Here is a 12,089-nt window from a genome sequence, read left to right as displayed (position 1 = left end):
TTTCTTCCTACTTTATCTTAATTTCCACCTCTTCAAAATTGTGGAATGACTTCCATACACATCACAGCCTTACGTAAGGGATGCAGTCCTGCATTAGATATTTGAGGCTAACTGACTGCTGTTAGTAACTCAATTTGAGGCATTTAATTGAAATTTGCAGCCCCTCAACAATGGATTTAGTGCCAAATGCACATGGCAATCATTGTAATCAGCAGGCAGTACCAAGACTGCCTAAATAGGAGGTTAGTGAGGTTAGTGAGCAAAATTCGGGCGCATGGTATTTGGGGGCAACTACTAACTTGGATTGAAAGCTGATATGAAACAAAGAGTAGTGATAAACAGCTCCATTTCAGAATGGCAGGCAGTGACCAGTGGGGTACCGCAGGGATCAGTACTGGGACTGTAGCTTTTTACAATATATGTTAATAATATAGAAGATGGTATTAGCAATAACATTAGCAAATTTGCTGATGATACAAAGCTGGGTGGTAGGGTGAAATGTGATGAGGATGTTAGGAGATTACAGGGTGACCTGGACAAGTTAGGCGAGTAGTCAGATGCATGGCAGATGCAGTTTAATGTGGATAAATGTATGGTTATCCACTTTGGTGGCAAGAACAGGAAGGCAGATTACTACCAAATTGGAATCAATTTAGGTAAAGGAGCTGTACAGAGAGATCTGGGTGTTCTTGTACACCAGTCAATGAAGGCAAGCATGCAGGTACAGCAAGTAGTGAAGGAGGCTAATAGCATGCTGGCCTTCATAACAAGAGGGATTGAGTATAGAAGCAAAGAGGTTCTTTTGCAGCTGTACAGGGCCCTGGTGAGACCACACCTGGAGTACTGTGTGCAGTTCTGGTCTCCAAATTTGAGGAAAGACATTCTGTCTATTGAGGGAGTGCAGCGTAGGTTCACGAGGTCAATTCTGGAATGGCGGGATTACCTTACTCTGAAAGACTGGAGCGACTGGGCTTGTATACCTTTGAGTTTAGAAGACTGAGAGGTGATCTTATTAAGACATATAAGATTATTAAAGGATTGGACACTCTGGAGGCAGGAAACATGTTTCCGCTAATGGGTGAGTGCCGAACCAGAGAACACAGCTTAAAAATACGGGGTAGACCATTTAGGACAGAGATGAGGAGAAACTTCTTCACCCAGAGAGTGGTGGCTATGTGGAATGCTCTGCCCCAGAGGGCAGTGGAGGCCCAGTCTCTGGATTCATTTAAGAAAGAGTTGGATAGAGCTCTCAGGGAGTGTGGAATCAAGGGTTATGGAGATAAGGCAGGAACAGGATACTGATTAAGGATGATCAGCCATGATCATATTGAATAGTGGTGCAGGCTCGAAGGGCAGAATGGCCTACTCCAGCACCTATTGTCTAAATTAGAAGTATAGAGCACGGTTAATCCTGCAATACCATGCCCATTTTCCAAGGTCAGTAAATTTGGCTTTCTGCCATTATGTAGATTACTTACAGTGTGGAAACAGGCCCTTCAGCCCAACAAGTCCACACCGACCCGCCAAAGCGCAACCCACCCATACCCCTACATTTACCCCTTACCTAACACTACGGGCAATTTAGCATGGCCAATTCACCTGACCTGCACATCTGGGAGGAAACCGGAGCACCCGGAGGAAACCCACGCAGACACGGGGAGAATGTGCAAACTCCACACAGTCAGTCACCTGAGTCAGGAATTGAACCTGGGTCTCAGGCGCTGTGAGGCAGCAGTGCTAACCACTGTGCCACCGTGCCGCCCACAAAACTTGCAGTAAATGAAATCTCAATTTTGTTCTTCTCAGAAAAGTCCAGATTTTTAGCATATAAGCATTTAAACTTGATTCATTTACCTAATCGCAGAGTTATTTATAATCTTAATATAAAGGATTATTATAGCTTACCTTGTACAGTGTGTTCACTGGGTCCAAAGAACAAAGGAAGCAGCAACAAATACAGTAAGTAGATCAGAGACAAGGCATTGTATCGGAAGAGACAGGCTGTGAAGGGAAAATTCATAGATTTTAGGTCTTGAACAAACATTTAAATATAAAAACTGAAAAAACCGCAGATGTTGGAGATCAGAAACAGAAACAGAAATCACTGAAAAAGCTCAGAAAGTCTGACAGTTCTAAGGAAAGGTCACTGGACCCAACACGTTAACTCAGATTTCTCTGCATAGATGCCAGACTTGCTGAGCTTTTCCAGCAATTTCTGTTTTTGTTTCTGAAATATTTAAACATGTCAGTTCTGCATGTCACCCAATTTGTTTGGTCTTTGTAGTTAAACTATAATGTATGACTACGCTATGTTATTAGGCCTGAATGTAGCAGTCTGTATTATTGCAGGATTGCAAAAACTGAAGGCAGCAATATTGCCTGCCAGCGCAGGTCTCTCCTTCACTGGCCAATAGTGATATCACAAATAAGCATTTACTAAGATTGATTATTTGTTTTCTCTTATAAGAAATAGGCTCAGCTATATGGTGGTTATACTTCATTGCCTTCAGTATTTGGCCTGCATCAAGACTTTCATAGGATTTCACGTCACCCAGTAACTTTATATACAATAATTATCAACCATCCTCAATAATAACCTGACTGGAAACAACTTCATCCGGCAACAGTCACAGAGAAACAATATATAAATGTTAGTTAATTGATGTTACTGGATCCAGAACAACTATATGTATTTTTCAAGAACAGCAAACTAGTTTCTTTGAAAAGTTCAATGTTGCTTTATTGCTCCAGTGCAGAGCTCAAAAGCAATAGCCTGTTAGAGGGATAAGGAAAATAAGAAACTCTTAATTGCACTCGATTTCATTTCTGATGCTATTTATGAAAAGAAATGGGAAAAATATAACAACACCTAACCAAACCAAACAAACAGGATATATCAGAAAAGAATGGTTGCTTACTGATACCTTACTGGACCTTTAACGTCCAGAACAAATTAAAATGTTCAAACAACCATAATGGTATCTGAATATGGAATTATCAGTCCAAATGTACAAATTACAAGCTCCTTAAATAAACCACAACCACTATACTGCTGTACCAAAGTAAAATCTTCATAAAATTAGCATTTGTATTTTTAAAATCTGTTACACAAAACTGAGCTGTTTAATTGTTTGCTAAGGCCACCAGAAATATTGATAATTTTCTATATGATGCAAAGGTAATTTGAATAGTACAATTTTCAGAGAAATTCAAAATAAAAAAAGTCTTTTAAATTGAACTGGTTTTCAAAATGATAACAACTTGTATATTAGAGTTGATCTTCTCTGCACCTTCTCTGTCACTGTAATGTTATATTCTGCATTCTGATCTTTTACCCTGATGTACTTCCGGAAGTCATGGTTTGTTGGTTAGCACACAAAACAATACTTTTTACTGTATCTTGGTACATGTGACAATAATAAATCAAATTAACTTACATTTATGTAATGCCTTCAGCATTGCAAAATGTTTAAAGAACCTCTGAACACAATTTTGCATTAGCAATAAGCACTTATATTTACATAGCATCCCAAGCCTCTTCAGAGAGACATTATAGTAGGGGAGACAATGGCCCAGTGGTATTATTGCTCACTTATTAATTCAGAGACTTGGTAATGATCTGGCTACCTGGGTTTCAATCCCACCATGGTAGATGGTGGAATTTTGATTCACTTACAAATCTGGAACTAAAACTCTAGTGATGACCATGGGACTGATGTTGATTGTCAGAAAAACCCATCTAGTTCATTAGCATTCTTCAAGGAACGAAATCTGCATCTTTACTTGGTCTGACCTACATAAGATTCCAAACCCACAGCTATGTGTTTAACTCTTAGCTGCCCAGTAGGCAATTCAGGATGACAATAAGTGCTGGCCTATGTTGTGACACCGATATCTCATGAATGAATAAAGAAAAAAAAATGAAATTTCAAAATGACACCTAGCCATATGGAAGTTGTTATAAGGAAATATTCGGTCAGAAAACAAAATGTTTGCTGGAAACGTTAGTTTTTAAGGAATGCTTTATAGAAAGAGAGGAGTTGGAGGTGCCGGTGTTGGACCGGTGTGGACAAAGTTAAAAATCACAACACCGGGATATAGTCCAACAGATTTATTTGAAAGCAGTAGCTTTCGAAGCGCTGCTTTGATGATGAGGAAGCAGTGCTCCGAAAACTAGTGCTTCCAAATAAACCTGTTGAACTTTAACCTGGTGTTGTGTCATTTTTAACTTTACAGAAAGACAGCATGTTTAAGATGTGTGAGAAACATATTCTGGACCTGGAGGCATAGATCAGTTAAAATTAGGGATGCCCAAGTATACATATATCTCAGAGAGTTGTAGGACTGGAGCAAGTTACAGAAATAGGGAGGAATGAAGCTATGGAGGGACTGTAAAAAAGTTTACAAAGTGTAGAATGTAGGAGAACAGCCAGGAAGGGATTGGAATACTTGTGTCAAAAAGTAATAAATGGATGAATGAGGGTTTAGAGGCAAATAAGTTGAGATGGGTTGAAATCAGACAATAGGTTGGAGATTGACGTAGATGACCTTGTGACAAACAAATATGGAGCCAGAAAATCAGCCCAGGTTAAATAGACTGCCAAGAACACAATTAATCTGATTTAACATTAGATTGTGGCCAGGGAATGAGATAGACATGGTGGTTAGGGGATAATGATTTTGTCAAAGACTAAAGTTAGTAGCTGCAGCCTTTCCAAAATTTAACAACAGAATGTTTCTCTTGACCAATGTTGCATGTTGGAAAAGCAACTGATCAAATTCAAGGCAGTAACGGGATTATAGAGATAATAAAGAGATAGTGATAAAGCAGCACTGTGTGTTGTCAGTACACATTCTGAATCTGATGAATATCTATTTCCAATCGGCATCATGAAAACTCATTACTGGTATCTGGCCACTGCCATAATGTGTCTACAGTAGCTTATTGTGTGTAAACTGGCTGTCATGTTCCCTACTTTATAAAAATGACTCCATGTCAAAAAGACTTAGTTAACTGTAAAGTACTTTGGCATATAATATGGTTGTAAAAGGCGCTACATAAATACAAATCCTTTTTATATACATGATGTCACCAAGGAGTAATATGTTTATGAAAAACAGCAGTGACCAAGGATAGATCCATCACAGACACAAAAGGTAACAACAAAGTGATCTGTTCACAAAACCAGAAACATGTCTAATTGTAGATCACTTTACTGATCATTGACATGCATTACATTTAGTTTGACTAAAATCTTAATAGCCTACAGAAATTACATTGAAAGATGCAGAAAATAATACGTTTTCCTATTATTCACCAGCCAGTTCTCTGTTTACTGGTTGCTGAATTATTTCAATTTAGCCGTTCTATAACTAGTCCATTTGAGATCTTACTTTTTTTCAAATGGCCCACTTCTCCTACCTTCTAGGATTTCCTAATATCCATCATTTTGTGACTCTTGTCAATGAACATTAAAATGTGTGTCCCTCTTGTTGCCAGAGGAAGAGGTGAAGGCTGACATAATTACGACATTTAAAAGCCAACTGGATGATCACATGAAAAGCAAGGGTTGAGAGAGATATGGGCCAAATGCTGGCAAATGGGACTCAATTAAATTTAGAATATCTGGTTTGGTATGAATGTTTTGGACCAAAGGGTCTGAGTCTGTACTGTACAAATCTATGACTTTGACTTCTCTATCTGGTGAAATACGTTTTAAAAATCAACAATGAAAAAATGTTTTAAAGTATCAGCTTTTCAGACTTAGCATGTGAAGTACAATTGGATATTATAATTGATGATATCGTGGATGCACAGGTGCACAATACTTCTACAGCAGATGGGAAAACACAACCAAATAAACCAGTGACATAAATCATTACACCATTCAATGACATTCCTTAACTTAACAAGATTCATTAACAGCACTTATTAATGCAGTACTACCAGAGCTGAGAGCTTAAACAGCAAATAGTAACCTGACCATGTGAGACAGTTATTAGGCAAGCAGCCATTTAATAAGATGAGTACTATCTTCATTTTTTTACAGCATTGAGAGTGGGCGGCACGGTGGCACAGTGGTTAGCACTGCTGCCTCACAGCGCCTGAGACCCGGGTTCAATTCCCGACTCAGGCGACTGGCTGTGTGGAGTTTGCACGTTCTCCCCGTGTCTGCGTGGGTTTCCTCCGGGTGCTCCGGTTTCCTCCCACTGTCCAAAGATGTGCGGGTCAGGTGAATTGGCCATGCTAAATTGCCCGTAGTGTTAGGTAAGGGGTAAATGTAGGGGTATGGGTGGGTTTCGCTTCGGCGGGTCGGTGTGGACTTGTTGGGCCGAAGGGCCTGTTTCCACACTGTAAGTCTAATCTAAGTCTAATCTAAAAAAAAATGCATGATCTTGGCAATACAAATATCTGATGGAAAAGAACAAAAGATTGTTCAGGGGTTTCCAGCTTTGCACAAATGTCTTCACCTGGATTATTAGGGGTTCCAGCTCTCCACAAAATATACTGACATTGCTCAAAATTAAGCCTACATGAAATCCCCAGGACCTGATCAGGTGTACCCTAGAACTGTATGGTAAGCTAGAGAAGTGATTTCTGGGCTCTTGGTGAGATATTTGCATCATCGATACTCACAGGTGAGGTGCTGGAAGACTGGAGGTTGGCTAATGTGGTGCCACTGTTGAAGAAGGATGGTAAGGACAAGCCAGGGAGCTATAGACCAGTGAGCCTGATGTCGGTGGTGGGCAAATTGTTGGAGAGAATCCTGAGGGACAGGCTGTGTATGTATTTGGAAAGGCAAGAACTGATTAGGGATAGTCCACATGGCTTTGTGCATGGGAAATCATGTCTCACAAACTTGGTTAAATTTTTTGAAGAAGTAACAAAGATGATTGATGAAGGAAGAGCAGTAGATGTGATCTATATGGACTTCAGTAAGGCGTTTGACAAGGGTCCCCATGGAAGACTGGTTAGCAAGGTTAGATCTCATGGAATACAAGGAGAACTAGCCATTTGGACACAGAACTGGCTCAAAGGCAGAAGACAGAGAGTGGTGGTGGAGGATTGTTTTTCAGACTGGAGGCCTGTGACCAGTGGAGTGCCATAAAGATCGATGCTGGGTCTTTTACTTTTTGTCATTTACATACATGATTTGGATGCGAGCATAAGAGGTACACTTAATAAGTTTGCAGATTACACCAACATTGGAGGTGGTGTAGTGGACAGCGAAGAAGGTTACCTCCAGAGTACAATGGAATCTTAAATCAGTTGGGTCAATGGGCTGAGGAGTGGCTGATGGAGTTTAATTTAAATAAATGGGAGATGCTGCATTTTGGAAAGGCAAATCAGAGCAGGACTTATACACTTATGGTAAGGTCCTTGGGGGTGGGTGTTGCTGAACAAAGAGACCTTGGAGTGCAGGTTCATAGCTCCTTGAAAATGGAGTCCCAGGTAGATAGGATAGTGAAGTTGGCATTTGTGTGCTTGCCTTTATTGGTCAGAGCATTGAGTATGGGAGTTGGGAGTCATGTTGCAGTTGTACAGGACATTGGTTAGGCCACTTTTGACATATTGCGTGCAATTCTGGTCTCCCTCCTATTGGAAGGATGTTGTGAAATGTGAAAGAGTTCAGAAAAGATTTACAAGGATGTTACTAGGGTTGCAGGATTTGAGCTATGGAGAGAAACTGAACAGGCTGGAGCTGTTTTACCTGGAGCATCGGGGCCTTATAGGTGACCTTATAGAAGATTGTAAAATTCCCTGGGGTGGGGGAGTCCAGAACTAGAGGGCAAAGGTTTAGGATGAGAGGGGAAAAATTTACAAGGGACCTAAGGGACAACTTTTTCATGCAGAGGATGGTGCATGTATGGAATGGGCTTCCAGAGGAAGTGGCAGAGGCTGGAACAATTACAACAACATTTAAAAGGCATCTGGATGGGTATATGAACAGGAAGTGTTTAGAAGCATATGGGCCAAACGCTGGTAAATGGGACTGGATTAAGTTAGGATATCTGGTCAGCATGGACGATTTGGACCGAAAGGTCGGTTTCCGTGCTGTACATCTCTGTGACTTGTAGTGTTTGTCACCATTTCCCAGTTTTCCGTTGAACTAAACTTCCCTTCAATAATATTCCCTAGGAAGCTCTGGTGTGTCTTTAAACATGTTTAATGTTGATAAAGGCAATATTTCCAAGAATCTACTTATTGCTATTTGTCTTTTTGGATGAATCACTAATTGAAACACCAAATTAAATAAACATTACCACTAACAGTGTAAATTCTTGAAATTATGCCTCAATTGGAAATGGATTTAACATGTGGATGGAATTAATTTTGGTTGGGAGAGTGGGTTAGAGGAAAGTGTGCACCAAACAAAGAAATGCCTTACTATTCACTCATAGTTTCCACGAAAAGAGGGGAAAAAAGTACATTCTGGAAGCTGTGCTTCCTGATTCATTTTGTCAATTATAGCAGAACGTCTCCTGCAGCCAAAAGGGCAGAGGGGAATTTTCCATCTTCCTGGTTGATATGAAAGACCCTTTAATTCTTGGGTTTTCTTTTCTGCCAGTTTTCTTATTAAAACACATTGATGTGCCTGAATTATGTACAAATATTGAAAGCCACAAATTTCTGAAAACCACTAAAACGCTGCATAATGCATTTAAAGATTGTCTTCAAAATAATGTTAGGGTTCTGTATTAATACTCAAAAAATTGTTAGGGTTACACAGTTTTAAAGCATGGAAAGAGGACATTCGGCCCATTGTGTCTGTGCCAGTTGAGCACAGAACTTTGCTCATCCTGCTTACCAGCACTGTCATCTTGTACGCTATGGCATTTTGAATGATCATCTAAATTCTTAAATATTGAGGTTTCCTACCTCAACCAGTTTTTCAGGCAGTGAGTTCTAGATATCTCCCCCCCGCCCCCCCCCCCCCCCACCATGTGAATCAGATTTCATCAAAAAAGTAATTACAAATGACCTTCCTGCTGTATAGAAATAATAAAGGATGTATAGACAACAAAGAAGAAGAAGGTTATCTAAGATTACAAAGGGATCTTGATCAATTGGGCCAATGGCCTGAGGAGTAGCAGATGGAGTTTAATTTGGATAAATGCAAGATGTTGCAATCTGATAAAGCAATTGGTAGGGCCCTGGGTAGTGTTGTCAAACAGTGAGATCTAGGGGTTCAGGTACATAGTTCTTTGAAAGTTGTGTCACAGATGGATAGGGTTGAGAGGAAAGCATTCAGCACACTTGCCTTTATTGCTCAGATCTTCGAGTATAGGAGTTGGACATTATGTTAAGGTTGTACAGGATGTTTGTGAGGCCACTTTTTGAGTACTATTCACAGTTCTGGTCACCCTGATATTGTAAGGATATTATTAAATTGGAAAGGGTTCAGAAAAGTTTCAGGAATACAGAGTTTGAGTTAATAAGGAGAGGCTGGGAAGTTTTCCTCAGGAGCATAGGAGGTTGAGGGTTGACGTTATAGACATTAATAAAATCACGAGGAGCATAGATAAGGTAAATAGCAAAGGTCTTTTCCACAGGGTGGGAAAGTTCAAAACTTTGAGGCATCTTTTTAAGATGAGGAGAAAGATTTAAAAGGGACCTGAGGGGCAACTTTTTCCACTCAGAGGGTGGTTTGTATGTGGAATACACTGCCAGAGGAAATGGTAGATGTAGGTACAGTTACAACATTTAAAAGATATTTGGATGAGAAAGATTTAGAGGGATATGGGCCAAATGCAGTCAAATGGGACTAGCTTAGTTTGGGAAACTTGGTTGTCATGAACCAGTTGGAATGAAGGGTCTGTTTCTGTGCTGTTTGACTCTATGACTCTATTTAAAAAATTAAATAAACATAAAGTTAAAATCTAAAAACTATTCAATCTGCCAGATCCAACCATATCCAACCCTCCAATATTAGTAAAAAAATTCTGAATTTATTTTTGTGTCGTGCCTTCCAGGCAGTATGCAGTATTTCTTCAAGAATCATGCTCACAGTTTAATCATTATGCCATAGCATGGAACGTGATCACAAAGATCTCAGACTGCACCTTAGCTGGGGTCAGTTGAAGCATGAGGCACTGGTGGAAACGGGTTACTGCTTGTAACTGAAGGCCCCGGACACAGAAGTGCATGTGACTGTAATGGATGTAATACCAAGAGCATGATGAGGAACTGTGATAAATGTTTGTTGATCTTTTTAATATCAATCACCACGTTTAGTTCATGTGTTATGAAGGAGATTGTTAAAACTGTATTGCTGCATCAGATACAAGTACTCTAACAGGTGGCATAGGTCATACCATGGTGACAGATCACAGAGGCAGCATGTAATAGCTTTTGTCCTTAACTACCTATTGGAAAGTAGTAAGCTTAGATCAGATACCGTTTTTATTCTGCTCGACTTTACTCTTCTATTGTTATAATTAAGAATCAGAGGACTACACTCTCTCTCTTTCTTTCTCTCTCTCTCTCTCTCTCTCTCTCTCTCATTCCACACCTTGAGTCCCGATTTAAACTTTAATAGTTTTTAACCATATCTCAATATGGCCAATCATATGCTTTCTCTACATTAGACTCAAAAGATCCCATCAACCAAGTTTCTTTCACAGACACAAGATTACTGATTTGTTAAAAATCAAAACTTCTTCATGAAGATGCAAACCAGCGAACACACAGTTTGTATTACGAAAATATAAATGTTTATAACTCAACATAATCCAAATCTCGCACAAACACTTGCATCAGATAAAGAGAAAAAACTGATTTCTCTCTGTAAAAGATATACTTCTGGCTTTTGTGGGGTATAAGAGGATAATATTTGAGACACTCAGGTGGTTGTTGGTTTGATGTTCTGGCACACAAAGACGCTTCTCACCAAACACAGGCAGATGCCTCTGGGATCTTAACAGATGCAGCTTGCTTAGTAATCACAGTATTGAGAATTCGTCCAGACTGGCTCAAACTCATGGTGACATGAAGAAGCCACAAGAGGTATTTCAGAAACAGGAATGCTGGCAGGCAAGCTCTTTTCCTTCCCCAAATTAGCCCCCCATTGAAGGATTCATGTTTAAATAGTTTGATGGCGATTAATAATATCTACAAAGTTATGACTCTGCCCACCTGTTCATCCACTGCAGTGGATTTGCTGAAGTTTGTGCTTCATAACTTGTACGTTTTACTGTTTTAGATACCCCCAGGGATAATCGCTTATCAAGGATTGATTATAATTCATTATCATAATTTATAAAGTTCAAAACTTTTGTTTTGGTCCATTCAAGACAAGAATCAAAAGTTACCTTTGATAATTACAGTGTTCAGAAAGTACTCCACTCCCTTACACACACTGGGCTTGATTCCAACATCTTTAGGAGTTCATGTAATTAGTTTAAAGTACCAGAAAAATATATTATAAGTATTAACTCAAGTGTACTGTGGATCCACAACAGATTTGTCAAGACTACAATCCCAACAAATAAAAAGGTCCAAGCAAAACAGAGATTTTATCTATTATTTTCACCTTTGTAATTTAAACACATTAAATACAGTTAACTCAGGTGGCTGGTCTGTGATGCGGACAGCGTGGATTCAGTCCCCACACTGGCTGAGGTTACCATGCAAGATTCTCCTTCGCAATCTCTCCCCTCACTGAGACAAAATGGTCATCACTACCCGTATTCACACTAATGAGAAGGCAGCCTTATGGTCCTCTTAGGTAACAGTGGCTCTACCTTTACAAAGATCCACAAAGATCTGGGCCCATATATTTAATCCAAATTGTTCAAAGACAGGTCTTTATAAATGAACTGTGTAAAAAGCACCAGAGAAAAATCTCATTTCCAAATCTAATTATTTTAATAATGTTTTATGATCAATATTACTAACTGCTGTCCAGGTATATGAATGGTTCAAAGAGTTCTCCCATTATCAAGAAAACTAAATGAGTGGGACACTTTCAAATTCAACCAGCAATCTATTAATAATAATTTCAATAATCCTATTGACTATTCAATTGAGAGACATTATGTCTGCAGTTTGTAGTAAATAAACTGTGCCGCACTGAGCAATAACTTGT

At 39.4% G+C, this 12,089-nt stretch overlaps 1 protein-coding gene across 2 annotated transcripts in view; it reads right to left on the bottom strand.

The window, feature by feature from the left end:
* piezo1 (piezo-type mechanosensitive ion channel component 1) overlaps window positions 1-12,089 on the bottom strand; it is a 339,923-nt gene that overhangs the window by 236,700 nt on the left and 91,134 nt on the right. For both annotated transcript variants that reach the window (XM_060838027.1, XM_060838028.1), the window contains exon 2: window positions 1,906-2,001. In XM_060838027.1, the coding sequence (XP_060694010.1) occupies window positions 1,906-2,001 (96 nt within the window). The remainder of the gene's footprint in view (window positions 1-1,905; window positions 2,002-12,089) is intronic.

The sequence above is a fragment of the Hemiscyllium ocellatum genome, chromosome 17 (assembly GCF_020745735.1).
Source record: "Hemiscyllium ocellatum isolate sHemOce1 chromosome 17, sHemOce1.pat.X.cur, whole genome shotgun sequence".
NCBI lineage: Eukaryota > Metazoa > Chordata > Chondrichthyes > Orectolobiformes > Hemiscylliidae > Hemiscyllium > Hemiscyllium ocellatum.
The sequence above is the reverse complement of the archived record's forward strand: the minus strand, read 5'-3'. Positions and strand labels throughout refer to the sequence as shown.